Source organism: Bison bison, unplaced genomic scaffold (genome assembly GCF_000754665.1).
Source record: "Bison bison bison isolate TAMUID 2011002044 unplaced genomic scaffold, Bison_UMD1.0 scf7180017864175, whole genome shotgun sequence".
In the NCBI taxonomy this organism is placed as follows: Eukaryota; Metazoa; Chordata; class Mammalia; order Artiodactyla; family Bovidae; genus Bison; species Bison bison.
Window position 1 is genome coordinate 137,525 of NW_011494747.1, and position 22,125 is coordinate 159,649.

At 36.0% G+C, this 22,125-nt stretch overlaps 1 protein-coding gene across 1 annotated transcript in view; it reads right to left on the bottom strand.

Annotated features, from left to right (window-relative positions):
• Nucleotides 1-22,125, bottom strand: part of LOC104990283 (reelin) — a 531,703-nt gene that overhangs the window by 136,087 nt on the left and 373,491 nt on the right. Inside the window, exons 18-20 of the mRNA XM_010842284.1 lie at nucleotides 17,256-17,489; nucleotides 16,427-16,588; nucleotides 11,906-12,142 (exon numbers count right to left, since the gene is read on the bottom strand). Of these exons, the coding sequence (XP_010840586.1) occupies nucleotides 11,906-12,142; nucleotides 16,427-16,588; nucleotides 17,256-17,489 (633 nt within the window). The remainder of the gene's footprint in view (nucleotides 1-11,905; nucleotides 12,143-16,426; nucleotides 16,589-17,255; nucleotides 17,490-22,125) is intronic.

A 22,125-nucleotide genomic window follows, 5' to 3' on the forward strand; every position in this document is an offset into this window, starting at 1 on the left:
TTTTCTAGAACTCTCTTGCTTTTCCCATGATCCAGAGGATGTTGGCAATTTGATCTCTGGTTCCTCTGCCTTTTCTAAAACCAGCTTGAACATCAGGAAGTTCACGGTTCACGTATTGCTGAAGCCTGGCTGGAGAATTTTGAGCATTACTTTACTAGCATGTGAGATGAGTGTGATTGTGTGGCAGTTTGAGCATTCTTTGGCATTGCCTTTCTTTGGGATTGGAAAGAAAACTGACCTTTTCCAGTCCTGTGGCCACTGCTGAGTTTTCCAAATTTGCTGGCATATTAAGTGCAGTACTTTCACAGCATCATCTTTCAGGATTTGAAATAGCTCAACTGGAATTCCATCTCCTCCACTAGCTTTGTGTGTAGTGATGCTTTCTAAGGCCCACTTAACTTCACTTTCCAGGATGTCTGGCTCTAGGAGAGTGATCACACCATTGTGATTATCTGGGTCGTGAAGATCTTTTTTTGTATAGTTCTTCTTTGTATTCTTGCCACCTCTTAATATCTTCTGCTTCTGTTAGGTCCATACCATTTCTGTCCTTTATTGAGCCCATCTTTGCATGAAATATTCCCTTGATATCTCTAATTTTCTTGAAGAGATCTCTAGTCTTTCCCATTCTGTTGTTTTCCTCTATTTCTTTTCATTGATTGCTGAGGAAGGCTTTCTTATCTCTCCTTGCTATCTTTGGAACTCTGCATTCAGATGCTTATATCTTTCCTTTTCTCCTTTGGTTTTCACTTGTCTTTTTTTCACTGCTATTTGTAAGGCCTTCTCAGACAGCCATTTTGCTTTTTTGCATTTCTTTTCCATGGGGATGGTCTTGGTCCCTGTCTCTTGTACAATGTCACGAACCTCTGTCCATAGTTCATCAGGCACTCTATCAGATCTAGTCCCTTAAATGTATTTCTCACTTCTACTGTATAATCATAAGCAATTTGATTTAGGTCATACTTGAATGGTCTAGTGGTTTCCCCCACTTTCTTCAATTTAAGTTGAATTTGGCAATAAGGAGTTCATGATCTGAGCCACAGTCAGCTCCTGGTCTTGTTTTTATTGACTGTATAGTGCTTCTCCATTTTTGGCTGCAAATAATATAATCAATCTGATTTCAGTGTTGACCATCTGGTGATGTCCAGTTGGTCGGTTGTGTCCAGCTCTTTGTGACTCCATGGACTCTACCATGCCAGGCTTCCTTGTTCTTCACTAACTCCTGGAGTTTCTCAAACTCATGTCCATTGAGTTGATGATGCCATCCAAACTTCTCATCTTCTGTAATCCCCTTCTCCTCTTGCCCTCAATCTTTTCCAGCTTCAGGGTTTTTCCAATGAATCTGCTCTTTGCATCAGGTAGCCAAAGTATTGAAGCTTCAGCATCAGTCCTTCCAATGAATATTCAGGGTTGATTTCCCTTAGGATTGACTGGTTTGATTTCCTTGCTGTCCAAGGGAGTCTCAAGAGTCTTCTCCAGCACCACAATTTGAAAGCATCAATTATTTGGTGCTCAGCCTTCTTGATGGTCCAACTCTCACATATGTACACGATACTGGAAAAACCATAGCTCTAACTAGACAGACCTTTGTCAGCAAAGTAATGTCTGTGCTTTATAATACGCTGTCTAGGTTTGTCACAGCTATCTTCCAAAGAGCAGGAGTCTTTTAATTTTATGACAGCAGTCACCATCTACAGTGATTTTGGAGTCGAACAATATAAAGTCTGTCACTGTTTCCATTGTTTCCCCCATCTATTTGCCATGAAGTGATGGTACCAGATACCATGATCTTAGTTTTTCGAATGTTGAGGTTTAAGCCAGCTTTTTCACTCTCCTCATTCACCTTCATCAAGAGTCTCTTTAGTTCTTCATTTTCTGCCATAAGGGTGGTGTCATCTGCATATCTGAGGTTATTGATATTTCTCCTGACAATATTGATTCCACAGAGCTCCATCCAGCCCAGCATTTTACATGATGTAGCCTGCATATAAGTTAAATAAGCGGGGTGACAATATACAGCCTTGAAGTACTCCTTTCCCAATTTGGATCCAATCCATTCTTCCATGTCTGGTTCTAACTGTTGCTTCTTGATCTGTATATGGGGTTCTCAGGAGGCAGGTAAGGTGGTCTGGTATTCCCATCTCTTGAAAAAATTTCCACCATTTGCCATGATCCACACAGTCAAAGGCTTTCGTGTAGTCAATGAAGCAGAAGTAGATGTTTTTCTGGAGTTCTCTTGCTTTTCCTATGGTCCAGCAGGTATTGGCAATTTCATATCTGGTTTTCTGTCTTTTCTAAATCTAGCTTGTACATCTGAATTCCACAGTTCATGTACTGTTGAAGTCTAGCTTGAAGGATTTTGAGCATTACCTTGCTAGGATACGAAATGAGTGCAACTCTACAGTAGCTTGAAGATTCTTTGGCATTACTGTTCTTTGGCACTAGAATGAAAACTGACCTTTTCCATTCCTGGGGCCACTGCTGAGTTTTCCAAATTTGCTGGCATATTGAATGCAGCACTTTTTTTCCCCAAATACCAATTACTGAAGAGACTGTTCTTTCCCCACATGTTATTGTCTCTTCTGTCAAAAATTAAATTATATATGCATTGGTTTATTTCTGGGCTCTCATTTCTGTTCTGTATTGATCTATGTGTTCTTTTTATGCCAATACCACATTGTTTTGATTACCATAACTTTGTAAAATTGTTTGAAATCAGGGAGTGTGATACTTTCTGCTTTGTTCTTTCTCAAGATTGCCTACTTGAAGTCTTTTGTGGTTTTTATACAACTATTAGAACTGCTTGTTCTATATCTGTGAAAAATAAGATTGGAATTTTGATAGGGATTGCATTGAATCTGAAGATGGCCTTGAGTTGTATGGACATTATAACTATATTAATCATCCCAGTCCATGAGCACAGAATATATTTTCATTTATCTGTGTCTTTTCAATTTCTTTTTTTCAATTGCTTAAACTTATTAATAGATATTTTATTTTTTTCTGATACAATGATAAATGCAATCATCTTCTTAATTTTTCTTTCAGGCAGTTCATTGTTAATATATATAAATGCTATTACTTTTTTTAAAAATTAATTTTGTATCCTGCAACTTTGCTGAATCTGTTTATTAGTTCTAACAGCTTTGGTGGAATCTTTCATTTTTCTACACATAGTAAAATCACATCATCTGCAAATAAAGACTGTTATACTTATTCTTCTCGGATTTGGAGACTTTTGTTTTTCTTGCCTAACTGCTCTGGCTAGGAATTTCAGGACAACTTTGAATAAAAGTAATGAGAGTGGGCATCCTTGTCTTATTCTTGATGTTAGAGAAGATGCATTTAGCCTCTCATTACTGAGTAGCCTTGTCATATATGGCTTTAATTACGTTGAGATATGTTCCTTTTATGGGCATCCCTGGGACAGCAAAATTCAGACTTAAATTGAAGAAAGTAGGAAAAACCACTAGATGATTCACATATGACCTAAATCAGATCCCTTACGATTATACAGTAGAAGTGACACATAGATTCAAGGGATCAGATCTGATAGAGTGCCTGAAGAACTATGGACAGAGGTTTGTAACACTGTACAGGAGGCAGTGATCAAAATCATTCCCAAGAAAATGAAATGCAAAAAGGCAAAGTGGTTGTCTGAGGAGGACTTACAAATAGCTGAGAAAAGAAGAGAAGTGAAAACCAAAGGAGAAAAGGAAAGATATATCCATCTGAATGCAGAGTGCCAAAGAATAGCAAGGAGATATAAGAAAGCCTTCCTCAGTGATCAATGAAAAGAAACAGAGAAAAAGAATAGAATGGGAAAGACTAGAGATCTCTTCAAGAAAATTAGAGATATCAAGGGAACATTTCATGCAAAGATGGGCACAATAAAGGACAGAAATGGTATGGACCTAACAGAAGCAGAAGATATTAAGAAGAGGTGGCAAGAATACACAGAAGAACTATACAAAAAGGATCTTAATGACCCAGATAACCACGATGGTGTGATCTCTCATTTAGAGCCAGATATCCTGGAGTGTGAAGTCAAGTGGGCCTTAGGAAGCATCACTATAAACAAAGCTAGTGGAGGTGATGGAATTCCGTTGAGCTATTTCAAATCCTGAAAGATGATGCTGTGAAAGTGCTGCACTCAATATGTCAGCAAATTTGGAAAACTCAGCAGTGGCCAAAGGACTGGAAAAGGTCAGTTTTCATTTCAATCCCCAAGAAAGGCAATGCCAAAGAATGTTTAAACTACCACACAATTGCACCCATCTCACAAGCTAGCAAAGTAATGCCCAAAATTCTCCAAGTGAGGCTTCAACAGTAAGTGAACCATGAACTTCCAGATGTTTAAGCTGGATTCAGAAAAGGCAGAGGAAGCAGAGATCCAATTGCCAACATCCACTGGATCATCAAAAAAGCAAGAGAGTTCTCGAAAAAGATCTACATCTGCTTCACTGACTATACTAAAGCCTTTGAGTATGTGGATCACAGCAAAAGGTGGGAAATTCTTCAAGAGATGGGAATAGCAGACCACCTGACCTTCCTCCTGAGAAACCTGTATGCAGGTCAAGAAGGAACAGTTAGAACCAGACATGGAGCAATGGACTGGTTCCAAATTGGTAAAGGAGTACTTCAAGGCTGTATATTGTCACCCCGCTTATTTAACTTATATGCATAGTACATCATGTGAAATCTGGGCTGGATGAAACACAAGCTGGAAACAATATTCTCAGGAGAAATATCAATAATTTCAGATATGCAGATGACACCACCCTTACGGCAAAAAGTGAAGAGGAACTTAAGAGCTTCTTGATAAAAGTGAAAGAGGAGAGTTAAAAAGTTGACTTAGAACTCAACAGTCAAAAAAACCAAGATCATGGCATCTGGCCACATCACTTCATGGCAAATAGATGGGGAAACAATGGAAACACTGACAGACTTTATTTTCTTGGACTCCAAAATCACTGCAGATGGTGACTGCAGCCATGAAATTAAAAGACACTTGCTCCTATGCAGAAAAGCTATGACCAACCTAGACAGCCTATTAAAAAGCACAGACATTACTTTGCCAACAAACATTTGTGTAGTCAAAGCTATGGTTTTTTGAGCAGTCATGTATGGATGTGAGAGTTGGACTATAAAGAAGGCTGAGTGCTGAAGAATCAATGCTTTTGAATTGTGGTGTTGGAGAAGGTTCTTGAGTCTCTCTGACTGTTAGAAGATCAAATCAGTCAATCCTAAAGGAAATCAACCCTGAATATTCATTGGAAGGACTGATGCTGAATCTGAGGCTCCAATACTTTGGCCACCTGATGTGAAGAACCTACTCATTAGAAAAGACCCTGATGCTGTGAAAGTTGAAGGCAGAAGAAGGGGATGAGAGAGGACGAGATGGTTGGATGGCATCACCAACTCAATGGACTTGAGTTAGAGCAAGCTCCAGGAAATGGTAAATGGACAGGGAAGCCTAGCGTGCAGCAGTCCATGGAGTGTAAAGAGTCAGATATGGCTGAGCGACTGAACAGTAAGAACTGGTAGCTCAGTTGGTAAACAATCTGCCTGTGGTGTGGGAGACCTGGGTTATATCCCTGGGTTGGGAAGATCCTCTGGAGGAGGGCGTGGAAACCCACTCCAATATTCTTGCCTGGAGAATCCCCATAGACAGAGGAATTTGGCCAGCCACAGTCCTTGGGGTTGCATCAAGTTAGACAAGACTGAATAGCTAAGCACAGCAGAGCAGCATGTTCCCTTTGTATCTACTTTGTTGAGAGGTTTTTTTTTTAATTAAAAATGGATGTTGAATATTGACAAATTTTTTTGCATCTATTGAGATGGTCATATGATTTTTATCTTTCATTTTGTTAATGTATTATATCACTTGACTGATTTTCATATGTGAACTCACCTTTGTATCCCATAATCCAACTTGATTATGATACATATACTTTTAATGTGTTGTTAGATTAGATTTGCTAATATTTTACTGAGAATTTTTGCATCTATATTTATTAAAAATTTTAGCCTGTAATTTTCTTTTCTCATTACATTCTTGCTTAGTTTTAGAGTCAGAGTTGTGCTGGCCTTATAAAATGGGTTTGGAAATATTCCTTTCTCTTTTACTTTTTGGAGAAGTTTAAGAAGAATTGGCAATAATTCTAGAATGTCTAAGAATTAGATACCAGTAAAGTCTTCTGCTTCTAGGCTTTTGTTTTCTGGGAGGTTTTGATTACTAATTCAGTCTCCTTACTAGTAATCAGTCTGCTCAGATTTTTTATTTCATCATGATGCAGTCTTGGTAGGTTGTATGTTTCAAGGAATTCCTCTATTTCTTCTAGATTGTTCAATTTGTTGGCATATAATTGTCCTTAATAGCCTCTTATGATTCTTTACTGTTCTGTAGTGTCAGTTGTAATGTTTCCCTTTTCATTTCTAATTTTATTTGAGCCTTCTCTCTTTTCTTGGTAAGTCTAGTTAAACATTTGTCTATTCAGTTTATTTTTTTCAGAAAACCACTTCTTAGATTCACTGATCTTTTCTATTATCTTTTTAGTCTCTGTTGCATTTATTTTCACTCTGATCTTTGTTATTTCTTTCCTTCTAATAACTTTGAAATTATTTTGTCCTTCTTTATCTAGTTCCTTGAAGTACAAAGCTAGGTTTATTTGACATCATTCTTATTTCTTAATGTAGTCTTTTATTACTATGAACTTCTCTCTTAGAACTGCTTTGGATCCATCCCTCTCTTTTTCTTTTTGCCATGTTGCAAGGCTTGCACAATCTTAGTTCTCCAACCAGGGACTTAACCTGGGCCCTTGATAGTCAGTGTGGATTCCTAAGCAATTGACCACCAGGGAATTCCCACTCCATATGTTTTGTTATGTTGTATTTCCATTTTCATTTGTCTCAAGACATTCTTTAATGTTTCAACCCATTGTTCAGTAGCACATTGTTTAATTTCCATGTTTGTGGATTTTCCAGTTTACTTCTTGTAATTGATTTCTAGTTTCACACCATTGTGGTTGGAAAAATTGCTTGACATGACTTCAGACTTCTTAAAGTTGTTAGGACTTGTTTTGTGGCCTAACATATGCTCTAACCTGGAGAATGTATCATGTGCACCTGAAAAGAATATGTAGTCTTCTACTTTTGGAAGCAATGTTTCATAAATGTTTGTTAAATATATCTGGTCTAACTTGTCTTTTAAGATCAATGTTTTCTTACTGATATTCTACATGAATCCAATATTGAAAGTAGAGACCTGAGTCCATTCCTATTCTTGTATAGCTGTTGATTTTTCCCTTCATGTCTGTTCATATTTGCTTTATATATTTAGATGCTCCTATGTTGGGGTGCATAAATATTTACAAATGTTTTATAGCCTTGTTGGGGTAGTAACTTTCTCATTATGTAACACCTATCTTTATCTTTTATTACAGTCTTTGCTTTAAGTCTATTTTGTCTGATATAAGTATAGCTACTCCTGCTTTCTTCTGGCTTCTGTTTGTATGGAATATCTTTTCCCATCCCTTTGAGTTTGTGTGCTATCTGAAAGCTGAAGTGAGACTCTTGGAGGCAATATAAAGTTGGGTCTTGTTTCTTTTAATCCATTCAGTCACTCTGGCTTTTGATTGGAGAATTCAGTCCATTTCATTCAAAATAATTTTTGAAAGGTTTGGACTTACTAAAACTTACTATTGTCATTGTGTTAATTGTTTTCTGGTTGTAATTTCTTTCTTTTGTAATTTTGTAATTCATTTCTTCCTTTCTTCTCTTGCTCTTTTTCTTCATGATTTGATGATTTTCTGTAGTGATATGCTTAGGTTCCATTCTCTTTATCTTTTGTATATCTATTCCAGGTTTTTACTTTGCAGCTACCATGAGGTTTATATAAAGTATCTTATATATATAACTGTCTATTTTAAGTTGATAACAACTTAAGTCAAATGAATACTAAAGCTCTATATTTTTTAACTTCCCCCACCATGTTTCATGTTTGGGGGTCATAATTTACATATTTTTTATCTTTTCTGTTAACAAATTATTGTAATTATAATTATTTTTACTACTTTTGTCTTCTAACCTTTATACTAGATTTATAAGTGTTTACCTACCACCACTACAACTTAAGGCTTCCCAGGAAAGAACCAATCCTCCAATGCAGGAGACATAAGAGACATGGGTTTGACCCTTGGATCAGGAAGATCCCCTGGAGGAAGGCATGGCAATGCACTCCAGTATTCTTGCCTAGAGAATTCGATGGACAGAGAAGCCTGGTGGGCTATGGTCCATAGTTGTCACAAAGAGTTGGACACAACTGAAATGACTTAGCAAGCATGCAAACACTACAACATGAGAGTGTTTTGAATTTAACTATGTATTTACTTTTATCAGTGGGATTTATTCTATTATATGTTTTCCTGTTATCAATTAGAGCCATTTTGTTTCAGCTTGAAGACACTCCTTTAACACATTTCTTGTAAAGCCCATCTAGTTGTGCTGAACTCCTTTAGTCTTTGGTTGTCTGGAAAACTCTTTATGTCTTCTACTAAAACCAACTACCAATTATAATATGCTATAATGACCATCCTCTCACAGGTTTACACATTTTGAAACTAAAACTCTACATTAAAAAAAAAAAACTCTGCATAATAAACAATTCCTTCCCACCTGTATACTTAAGCTAGTCTACTAGATAAGACAGAGGAATGTAAATGTGCCTTGGTATTCTCTCTAATAGCATTGGTCAATTCACCTTTAATAAACATCAATTAAAATAATTCCCTTAGTGATCTTAAAATACATGGAAGGGGCTTTAAAGACTATCTTTAGAACATAAAGCAGACAGAGGTTCTGATTTCAGAGACTATGCATGGAAGAAAGGAAAGTACTACGAATAATTAAAAGCAATTCATTTCCACATGGAAAAACATGCTCTAATATGACACACTGTAAAGTGATTTATAGCATATTGACTGTAGTTCTTCTAATGAAAAAGCAATTGTCCAGGTTTTCCCTGGAGAACACTCTCAGTAACAGGAATCCATGCCCATGGAAAGTCGTAAGTTAGAAAATGAGAACCAAATGAACTCACAGCTGGGAAAGGCCAACAATAATTAATTTAACACCAGTCATTTGTGGCAAACATGTATACATTTCAAAATTTCCCTTGAGAGAAGCAAGGTCATTGAAGGCCAGAGGCCACATATTTGAACATGTTCAAAAAATTTTTACTTAATAAGATAACATGCTCCAAAGGTTCTACATTGAAAAAGAAAAAACAAAAACAAAAACAAAAAAACAACTTGTTTTAGGACTAGGGAGTTACGATAAATAGTTGGTCAATATCATCATTTGAATTTTAATATTGCAATAAGTGTTTCTTAAAAACATCACTAAAATGAGTTCACACTGAACTCGGACAATATATTCCTCAACAGCAGCAGAGAGAAAACAGTGTCATTAAAAGAGGCTTTATTCTGATTCATTGGCTAAGAAAATGGGAACAGTTTGAAACCTTCCATGTTGTTTCATTTTAATGAGTAGAGAGCATTTTTCATGTCCTTATTAAAGTGGTTAATGTGTTTCTCTAGTCTCATTATCACCACCAGAGTATACTCTCTGTTGTTTCATAACCAGGACAACTCCTTTTCGTTTCAGAGAAGATCAGAAAGTCAAATCTGATTGCTCACATGTGGCTGTTAATAAAACTCCTATGGCGTTGCTCAAGGTGCCCATGGGGATTGTACAATTATTTATATTTTCTTATGGCTTTCTATAATTACTGTGATTGTACTTTCACAAAGTAAATGTATCTCCACCAATTAAAGCAGTGGTGGGTTAAGAATACTCATCAGGCTTGTGTGAAAGAATATTGTTCTTAGGGTTTTGATCAAAGCACAGAAATTAAACTGCTGTTATCATGCATTCAACCCAAGTGTTAAATTAAAATGCTCAGCAACTTTGGAGTTTATTTGAGCAGATGTGAACTATTTATGAAAAAATAAACATGATACAGGACTTGCATTCGTGATATGATTCTTTGTTGTATTAGAAGTGCTGGAAAGAGAAACTGCTAAACAAACTTGGGGGATACAGTTTATGATATAAGATCAATTTGGATGGTGGTTAATTTAGGTCAATTTAAAATTTCAGAATCATAAAATTCCAAGAACTCTCATTTTGCTTTACATTTTTGTATCTTATTTGCTTCACCCCTTTATTTTCTTTGAAGACTCTGGGACTAAGAAAGAACATGCACAAAAATAAGCACCTGAAGCTATCAACTAGAAAATACAGAATATAACCTTTTATATTTTGTCATATAGAAATTTCATTTTATCTAGTTGGACAGTGCTCACAGCAAAAGTGATCAGCTGTACTTCCATTCCATTAGCTGTCATTTTGATGCTAGAATTTCAGCCTGCTGTGTGAGATGTAACTGTCCATGCACAGTTCCCATCAAAGGTAATTTTATGTGCAATGGTGTGTAAAATTTACCTCTAATTATGATAAGGTCACTGATGGGTCATTTATGATATACTCTCTGGAGACAATTGCAGTGAATAGCTTTTGGTGAGATTCATCTGGAGAAATTAAATTGGTCTGACCATGACTCAAGAGAAAGTAAAAGACTCAGAGAATTATTCTTCAATCATGCTTAAAGTTCTAAGGGAACCCAGAGAGGGGTAGTATGTACAATGATGAAGGCTGTGAGTTGTGAGATTTTACAGACCTGAGTTTTAATGTAGCATCTCTAAGCCTGGAAACTCCTACCTGATCGGGCTTCTGCACATCTCTTGGCTTCCATTTCTGACATTTGCTCCCTCATCCCTGAGGCTCCAGCACCACTGGCATACTTCCTGATTTTTGAACATGCCATAGTCGCTCATGCTATGGGAGTCTTTGCACTAAAAGGTTCTTGTAGCTGAATGCTCTTCCTTCAGGTCTTCAAGTGCCTGGAACTTCCCGTTTTTTTACTTCCCAATTGGTGGAATGCATTGTATCCACTCTCTGAATTACCCAAACATAGCCTCCTCCTCGGAGAAGGCGATGGCACCCCACTCCAGTACTCTTGCTTGGAGAATCCCAGGGACGGAGGAGCCTGGTAGGCTGCCGTCTATGGGGTCGCGGAGAGTCGGACACGACTGACGCGACTTAGCAGCAGCAGCAGCCTCCTCCTAGATTTCCAAAGTGGCCACCTCCTGACTCTAGTTAATCACTATTGTGTCATCCTACCGATGTTTCTGAAGTACTAATCACAGTCTTAAATTATTCATTTACCACTTAATGTATAATTAAGTTTGCATATGATCATAGGGAGAAACAAATCTAAGAATGAAAGGTATCTGGACTAAGAGATTCTACAATCTTGAAACTCCACTGACATTAGCTATACAAGTCACTGGTCCAATCTTGATAAAAGTAATTAGCCTCCAATTAAATTAATTTTAAAACAAAGGAGATCTTATTAAACAAATCAGGGATGGAAAAGCTTCTTGGACTTTATGTAAGACAGCATGAAAATAAAACATCTCATGAGAAATTTTTTAAAGTGATTTCAATTTTCACTGTGATCATGATGGACCACCTTGAAGGGAGAATATGTTAGTCACTTTAGATATTAACACTTGGTGAAGAGGGTTTTTACGTGTAATGGTGGGAAAGTAAAAATTCAAGATTAATAATAAACACAGTAAGATTTATCTTTAAATCTATCAGTATTTTGTTTTCAGTCTTCTTTCCCAAGATAACTTACTTATAGACATAATAATGACTTTTCAAATGGTTCATGTTCAATTAATACAAAAGACTAAGTGCTAGGTGGACTGGAAGGTCATCTTTGTGTTTCAATCCTGAATGCAAAATATAACAACAATAAGAACAAAGATGAAATCCTTACCAAAGGGTCCAGTCATGGCCACAGTATGGCTGAACATTTCCAAGGTAGAATCCCAGAGACTGAGTGACTTCCACAAGATTGGTAAAGTCAAGACTAATGCTGTTGAAAAGTACAGATGTCATGATAATCTCATCAATAGCCCATACATCCTCTCCCTGGGAAGAATGGTATGGTTGCCACCATCTGAACTGAATTCCAAACTGTCTTGCATCATCTGGTAATTCTACGGAGATTATTCTAAAGCAGAAAACAGAAGTAAAATTTTGGATTATTTTGGTGTCTTAAAATACAAACATTTATAGCAGGATCTTGTTTTCTGCAGTATAATATTTGAAAAAATAATTCTCCCACTATGACAAACATTTTTGAGATTTTCCAGTTTCTTGTCTGACTGCAACAAAGTCTTCTTGATACATCCAAAATATGACTCCTTTCACTCAGTTGCTCTCAGAGACACTAACCCAATAAAACACAGTTGTCAATGTGGCAAGATTCGCCTAAGTCTGGTAAAGAATATTGGCAGCTTGTTACACATATTATAGTTTTGGACTGGTAGGAACCATGGCAGTTTCTCATTCCCATGAGTTTAGCATAGTGTGCGAGGTCACTTGCTCTGTCATGGTGGCTATGACAACAAACCTGCATCTGACAAATGGGGAAGAAAATTAAGAATAATATCTAATTTCCAGGAGCAATCATTGTACACAGCAGCAGGAACCATACATTAATTGCCACTGCAATGACATCTGCTTGAAAGCTCCATAAATCACAGTACCATGCTGCTCACATCCATACACAAGGTGAGATGTGAAGCGAATGGCAAATGGAACATTTATCTCCATCAATGTACAATTAAACACCAGGAGAGTTGTCTGCGTTAACGCACACTGAAAGGACTGAATCTTTTTCCTAGTGAGCAAAGAAAAACTCCCTAAGGCAGGTAACTGGTTGGAAAACTGAGAAAAAAATTCTTTAAAAACTTCAAAGTCTGAGGCTGGATTTACTGAAAAATTAGATTGATTTTCATATTTGTATTATGTTCATCTTTTAATTATTACACAAAGAAGCATTAAATCACATCTTGAAAATATATTTTTTATGTACTGAAACTTATTAAAAATAAAGTCTATTTTTTCTTTAAATAATTTGTACATGAAAATATGGGGTGGAATAACCTGATTACAATCATTGATGATATAAACACTAAAAAAGTGGTAGGACTTTTTGAAATGTGAGTAAACAGACTTTTTAAATAGGATAAATCAACGTTTAAATACAGAAATATAAACTAAAAAGCATTTCTTAACCTAAAAAGACATAGTTACCATAAGTTTATTATTTTTAAGTACATAATTTGCTAATATTTTAATCAATGTGAGTTTATTAAAAGAATAAAATTTAAGTTATTTCAGTAATTCTCACTTTATTTTTTCTAAATATTTATTAAATAATTAAATATTATTTATGTCAACATAGCAAAGAAATAATAAAATAATCAAACTATATTCAAACTGGCTTAACAATAAAAATATAATACATTAATTTAATAATATTATTGTATTAGCATTGTTATGAGAAAATTATAATTTTATATTAATAATTTTAAAAGCAGGTATTATTTTTTCTGATGAAACTATACACAATGTTAAAAATTAACAACTGAGAAGTAGAATTTCTCAGGAAATTTTAAAGAAAATAAAGTGTATATGTGTGTGATAACAGTAATTGAAGTGACCGATATTTTCATCAGCAGAGATGTTAAGACTGTGAGTCTGTAATCAGACTCTTGGCACCTAATGGTTGACAACTTTGCAGCTGCAGGGAAGGTATTTAACCTCTATGCGCTTCAGCATCTTCATCTGTGAAACTGGAATAACACTATCCTTACGGCAAAGTCATAGACTTTTTTCTGTTTTTCACTATTTTATCTTAGCACCTAGAACCTGGTATATAAAAAGGACTTAATAAATTCTTTCTGCATAGAATAAGCACATATTATCAGTGTACTCTGATAGAGATTCAAACACAAAGGCAAAATGAGGTTAAAGATTTTCTTTTAGGTTAAGCAGCTTTTAAGTGACAATGCCAGGGTATGGATCTAGTGAACACGGCTTTAGAGTCTGTGTTCTTTATCGCTACATTATATCTTCAGGTGGGGTGGGAGTCTCTGTTTTTCCTACTCTATACCTATTACAGTAACTGGCTAGTAAAGCTATGGAACCATTTGATGTGACTATTCCTAGATGAAAACCCAGGAATTTAAGTCAACTTTCTGTTTCAAGATTCCCTTTTTGGATATGTACTAAGCTCATGGATTTCTTATAATCAATAATCAAGACAAAAATAAAATATTGTTAGACTTTATAATTTTAGAATAAAAAAACAAGCCCCATAATTAAGAAAAATCTAGAATAATATCAGTTTCACCAACAATATAAAGTTTCATATTTTAGTTTACAAGACAATCTAATCAGTTAAGAGTTAAAAGATTAACTCAGATATATACAGACTTTAACTTTTATAAATATAAATAACAAGCAGAACTCTTCATTTATTGAGAGAACTACAGGTAAGCAAATTATTAGAAATCAGCTAGGAATAACAGGAGTTAGCCAACTAGCATATCTAATAGAGATCACACTTCATTTTCTAACAACCATGGCAGAAAGGGACAATATGAAATTCACAGCAATTACAGATAGTAATTTATACTGAAGAAAACTCAGCAAATGGCTAAAGGCATGAAGATATAATTAACTGTCCTATGGTGAGTTTACATGGTTTGTATTATTTATCATATAAAATGTAATTTAGTGTCTAGAATATATCAAATTCTACTGCTATGTTACCCTTTATTAATATTTATGTAAGAGGAAGAAGGAAGAGTCTCTTGGACAGAGGCAATATATATAAAATGAAAGTGTTCTTGGTACCACTACCATATTCTCCATTTAAAAAAATCTCCACTCTGATCTTAATCTTTAAAGCTGTGCACATACCTAGTGTTGAAAAGCCACCTTGATTCTGCTTAGAAGAAAAATGTTGCTGTCAAATGGCAGGCAAGATTAAACGTACCTTTGCAATAGCACATTAAATCTATAATTATTTTTCATATCAACAAAGATTAATTAAATTTCATGCTACAAATTGATTACTGAATTTGAAACTGTCTATCTTTGTTAGAAAAAAATGTATTTTAGGCCAATTTAACTTAGGACAATGATATTTTCTTCACGCTTTCATTATTTTTTATTATCATCTTGAGTTTTGCTAGATTTTCTCTTAATGCTTATTATGGAGAGTCTACAAAATGTTTCTTTAGAATTCATATGTCTCTACTGAGTGAGAACATTGAGTTTAGTCTTGTGTCTACCCCTAGAGGGAATAGATTCAACATATTTGGTGCATTCTTAAATTTTATAACATATAATATTTACTACTCATAATAATTGTTAAATACTATCTCTATTACACGGTACCTCACTTTCTAATGAAAATATCAATAAAAGTTCTCATGTATTTGCAAATACTTAAATATAGGGATAGCTCTAGGCAAAACTTCAAAGTATATAAAATCATCATTGCCCTGTTTTTTGCTATGATGCCAATGCACACTTCAGTGCCCAAAGTCTCAACTCTTTTTCACATCTTTCCATGTTCAACATGTATGTACTTCCAGGAAGGCAAACTTTATTAGCTCTTTATATTTGACAGTGGATATAAGCCACAGGGATACCTACTTTAGTGCTATTTTAACTTTCCCATCTTCCTCTTCAGCTGTTTTAAAGGAATTTCAGTCAGCAGGTCAAAAAGTGTTCTAGAAAAGGAGGTGACTCTTTGGATACATTTGAAATTGTATCACAAATGGTGATTATCACTACCCAAACTGAAGGATGGCTCTGCTTCAAGTAAAACTTAAATCTCACCATTGTGACTGTAGACTGTGAAATATATAAGCCAAAGAAAAACAGCAGTGGCCTGAAGAAAGGGCTTTAAATACAGCCTCCAACTCCATCTTTGCCAGGGATGATATATGTGCTAGAAAAATATCTTTCTACTTATAACTCAATTATGTTACATGCAAATTTAAAAAAAATCAGTCATAAGATTTTATGAGTTATTATCTCATATGATTTATTATAATTTATCATATATTGCTGACAAATATTTGTCAACAGCATTTATAATTTAGTACTATATTAAAATCTTATCTAATAGTTTGTACTATAGTTGAAAAGGGAAAAAAGTGTTAATTATTTTTCTCTTTCCTAGACATAAAAACATATTTCCCTTAGATATACATTTCAGAATACGAGAATAAATTTTTTCAAATTACCAGAAGTCAGCAGGGCAAACAGATTACAAGACTGTAGCTTGCTAGTTTTTCATTGCAAGAGGCATCAATCTTTATCCTTACCATCTCTCAATGCAAAAGTATCTAGGCTCTTACACCACTTGAACAAAGATTTCCTTAGGAAGGAACTATCATCCTCCCATTTTTCCAAATGCTTTCCAACATACCTGGGCTCATGATAGTTGAGATATGAATAATGCTCCAAGAGTTTCCAAGTTATCCCATTATCATAAGAATAATGTAATAAAACACCTTCACCAGGTTGGTCAGGGGCTTTGCACGTGCTCAGAACAGACTTGCTTCCCAGCCTCAATGTGAACTGGAGAAACCTAGACATGAACTGTCTATAATTAGTGTGCATAAACATTTAAAACATTCATTGTGGCTTTTAAAGAATTTTGAACCAATTTCAATAAACTACTCAAAAGCTGTAGGTTTCCATTCATCCCTCTTCTATAAAATGTAAGCAATTTCACTGAGATATATATGAATATATGTAGAAGATGAGGTCAATACATGTGTTTTATAGACATCTATTTATACAAATATAACCATATGTTTACACATATTTGTATACTACATACTTGTGTACATACACTTAAAATGTCAATCATTCTCTTGCTACATTATTTATTAAGCACTGGGGGAAGGGAAGATGTAGGGTAAATCTAATCAGCCTCTGCAAGCTGCCAAATAAATAAAACTACATAAATAATTAACTAGCCCTTGGCTTAAGAACAGTTTTGATGCTAACATTTCATATTTTTAAAAAAATCTAGTCAGTCATTAGTATCTTAAAATCATAATGAGCCTTTTAATTTATTAAAAACTAGGGCAAATTAACCCTATATAAACTATAAGCTTCCTCTCATCTTGACTGAAAATCAGAAGATATATATATATATTAGTAACAAAGGAAAAAAAAGAAAATTAATAGATATGAATTCAATGTTTGCTATCTTATTTCTGTATGTATTTCATTCTGCTTTAACTCACCTGGATTGTGAGCTGTCAAGGAAAGATGTGATTAACTGACGCCTCCCATCTTTGTTGAAAACCAGGGCCTTACCACTGGCCAAGACACCACAGCCAAAGCTGACTTCAGCACCACGGATAGAGTAAAAATTATGGTAAGACGAGAGCCTGGAACTGCCAAAGCTTTCAGAAATAAACATTGGGAATGTCTGGGATGCCATCTCACAAGCTGGCCCAGAAAATCCAGGGTCACATCTGAAAGAGAGACAATGAAATTAAATCCTAAACGTTAGTCCTTTCAGAGATTTCTTTATTTACTTTAGGGATGAGGAAGTCCAGAAGCCAGTATTTGAATGAATGGTGAGGAAGGCTTATTTGTTTTTGGAGAATACTGAATTTGAAGGCTTGATTTGGGAGAAGTTACTGTAAATACTCTAAAAGAATACAGTCCTGCTGTAAAAAAAAAAAAATTATGATTAAAACATTTATTTAGCACTTGCCCTCAACCAATGCCAATAATTTACCTGCAAATGTATCTATATTTGTGCATATTTCCAATTTAAAATCTTTGTAAAAGTTATATTATGTGTATGCAATTTTATTCACAATGATGTTCATTAAATTTACAAAAGAAACAATGTAGGTAAAATACTTCTATAGGATATCTAGAATAAATTTCCTTTAGAAACAAATATAAAAATACATGCTATGTTTTTTACAGTAATTACTGGAAATATTCAGAAAAGACTGGAAAATAAATCTATTTTTATTTCAAACTGAATTGGCATTATAAAGGGAATGCATACACCCTTGACCTAGATAGATGTCCTTAGCAGAACTGTGTTGTCTCTCAGTGGAATCCCACATTAGCAGTGCTTCGAGAAAAAGCAAATTCCCCCTTCACACACACTACACAACAGCTTGCCCGCTGTCAAATAAGGATGTACTGTATGTATGTGAGCTGACTAGAATATAGACAGAGTTACCTGAGTCTTCTGTTAGTGACAGAACTCATCACAGATGACTTAATAACTGAATATCAGAAACTTATATTTTAAGGAGTTTGCTCATCAGGAATCAGTTTCAAATTCTTTATTTGTACAGCACTATTTCCTTCTCACAATAATTACTACATTACCCATTATAAAATTAAATTGGTATCTTTTTGGGTGGGTGGCAGGTTTCTAAGCATTCAAAAATTTCTAAAACCTGGAACAAGCCTTTTATTTTTATTTATTTATTGAAATTTTAATTGAAGTATATTTGATTTATAAGGTTGGGTTTGTTTTTGGTGTGCAGAAAAGTGATTCAGATATATATATTGCTTTTCAAATTATTTTACATTATGGTTTATTACAGGATATTGAATACAGTTGTCTGTGCTATACAGTAGGTCCTTGTTGCCTATCTATTTTGTATACATAGGGTGTATCTGCTAGTTCCAAACTCTTAATTTGTCCCTGCTCCACTGCTTTTCCTGTTTGGTAACCATTAGTTTGTTTTCTATGTCTGTGAGTCTGTGGAACACGTCTTTTATAAAGCAAGTGCACCAACAAGGTGATATTATAGCAACACTTACAGACTACTTCATTAGCACAAATGCAGAAACTGAGATCTATGCCAGCCTCACAGAGGGTCCCTGGAGTATGTGAATGTCCTGAAATCAAATGCAAAATTTTATATGTATTGGATATTTCTTGGGAGGTTTAAGTTATCATCATTTCATCAAAAAGGCTGCATCCTAAAAGGCCAAGAACTATTGTAGCACACAGCTAACGTTGTCTTGGCATTAGGGATGGGAGTGGAAAAGAAGACCAATATTTACAGAGCAGGTAAATATGCCTCAAACAGTTCACTTCTTTCTCAGGTTATCCCTTTGACTTAGTCCAACTCTGAATAGCCAAGCAGTTTCTAAAAAGGATAAAAAGTCAGCTAAAGAGGACACATTTTTAACATTGGAAAACAATATGGTTTAACATGGCCACAAATTGGAATTAATGCTCCCCAGTAAGATTATCTATTGCCAGACTGCTTTTCAGGGCAAATGTATATCTGTATATTAAATGCATCTTCTTCAGTCTAGTGATTGGGGGAAACTGGTGATCATTTAGAGAAGACTCACTTTGGAGTCACTTCCCATCTTGAAAGTGTACTTTAATCAAAAGTTGCATAATTGGGATAGAATGCTGATAAGGAGTTCACTCAAATATATAATACCTTTGTAGCCTTTGTTTTGCAGCAGAATAGTAGGTTGGCACACACTGAGGATTTCAGGAACATCCAGAGGCTCTTCAAACTCCAAATATGTTCCTTATTGGTTCATCTATGCACCCTTAAATGTGGCATCACCGTCACCTTGAATGTCAGGGGAAGAAGCCCGCCCCTTAAGATACACAGATGACCTCTGTGTAGGAAGGTGTCTAATACTCTCTGTCCTCATTAGCATCTCTAACAGAAATAAGCTTATCAGGATAAAAAGTTGTCAGTTTAGAAAACCAGGCCTTTTTGCCCCAGTTGCTTAATAATAAAATATTAAATATATTTCCCAAGGGAAATGATCAGTTTTTCTATTGAAAATTGATCTTTTTGTAAGTAATCCTCTGTCCAGTATTACTTCTGATAGTTACCACCCCGTGGTCTTTAGCTACTTCTGATCACATGTTACATAGGGTTAACACTAACCATTTTGTCATTAAAAATATATTGACTTGATTGTTTAAAAAAAAAAAAACAAACAGGTCTGGGGATTATACACAGCCAAGGAAGTGTTAGAAAGCAGGAGAGGTGGAATCCTGGTAGCAAATAACAGTAGTGACTAAGGGAGAAGAGTGGGGAGAGGAACATCTGCAGAGGCCCAAATTCAAGGATCTGTTTAAAGGACATAAATGGTATTGAATGTGAATTACTTTTCTGTAGAATTCTGCCTAAAATTGAAAGGCATACATTGCTGGAAAAGGAGGTAGTGGCCAAACATTTAGTCCAGTCACAAATGAAGAAAGCCAATGAATGTCACAAGAAACACTGCCAGGAACAGGGACAAAACTAAAGTTCCAACTAGTGAAAAAATTTCGCAAGACCTCAGCAGGAAGAAAAGGCTACAATTATTCAGGATAATATATAGTGTCTACAAAAAAGATGCTCAAAAGGCATCTGCCATTCAGATTTCTGTTTGCATCCATCATGGGTGACACAGATGGCTGCCTTAACAAAGTTCTTTAATGCTAACAGAGATACTGTACACAAAATAATGAGGTACAAAGTGTAACCATTGTAATTATAGATAGGTATTTCAGAAATAGCACTTTCTATTTTCATTAATAAAAGCAGCTGTCATTTTAGATAATTTGCTTTCAAAATTTTTCAGGACAACTTTAGAAATTACAAAAATGTAAGCTTCTCTGTGTTAATTTTATTTGAAATGCACTAAAGAAGAGGATGATCTGCCTACGGATAATGAGTAAGGATAAACTCGAGGAAAATACCAGTTGATGTTTCATAGTCCTAATGAGTCGGTGTTTCTGGGCAGGAGCTGGTAGTTTTATTAAAAAAAGGCCGAGATGCTTATTCTGTTTTGAGATAAAATGGGAACTTTTCTATTCTTTACATATATTTCCATTACAAACATTTCCATTATGCAGAATGGTGTCTCTGTTAATTAAATTCATTGAAATACAGTTAAAAAAGTTAACCCGAGACTCAATGTGACAGAGTAAGTGGATGTAGAACTTACCCCTACCCTATGAACACATTAAAAGTACATCTATATGTGAAACAATTCTCATGTAAAACCAAGTGGAAACTGGCAGAACTCCCACACAATCAAAGCTGTAAGAAAGGTGGTCATGTAACCAGGTAGGATGGGAAAAAATTAGGCATCAGTTGGGTCCTGTACCTCTAGGAGGGGTCCCCTTGGGTGCTGGGAGAATGGCTGGGACAGACAGAAGGGCTACAGAAGCCTAGACGCCACTCGCCAGGAGTAGGAGGGTGCTGGCTTGCCAACAGATAGGGCAGAGAGAGCTCTGGACTAGCAGCTGCCACCTCACTGTGCTCCCCAGTCCAAGCTGGGTGAATACCCAGCCCTGTTCACTCTGCAACACAGCTTGGCATGGCATCTAGAGCTGACAGGTCCTGGGAGAAAACTCGATACAGGGACATAGGAGCAGCCCTGCAGTCTGGGATGTGGTTTGGGTGGGGCAGTCCACTTGTTCTGGTAGCATCATGGAAGCAGCACAGACCTCTGATGGCAGAGCAGCTACTGGAGCCCCTGCAACTGGCTCCCAGCCAAAAGAATGTTGCAGCCCCACCCATTCCATGCCATAGATTGGTGCTAGATCTCCAGCAGACAGGTCCTGGGGGAAGACTAGATCTAGGGACAAAGAAAAGGCTTGGGGGTCTGGGGTATGGTCCAGCTGGGGTGGCAGCAGTCATTGTTGGCACTTAAACGGCACCCCAGAAGCAGCCCAGACCTCTGATGGCAGTTCAACCACTTCAATTTCTGAAACCACAAGCTCTGACCCCCTGTCCCAGCTGAGCAAATGCTCTGGCTCTGCCAACTCCAAGCCACAACCTTGCACTAGATCTAGGAAATGAAAACAGAGAAAAGGATGCAAACTTGGGCTGTGTCTGAGTAGAGGTGCAGATACCAACACAGGCAGCACATCAGACTTTTGTAAGCACAAGAGCCTTACTTACTTCAGCACTCTCCTTTGGGCCAAAGGCCTCAGTGTCAGGAGAAAGAATAACACATACTTAAAGGGAACTCAAGGCTGTATATTGTCACCCTGCTTATTTAACTTATATGCAGAGTACATCATGAGAAACGCTGGACTGGAAGAAGCACAAGCTGGAATCAAGATTGCTGGGAGAAATATCAATAACCTCAGATATGCAG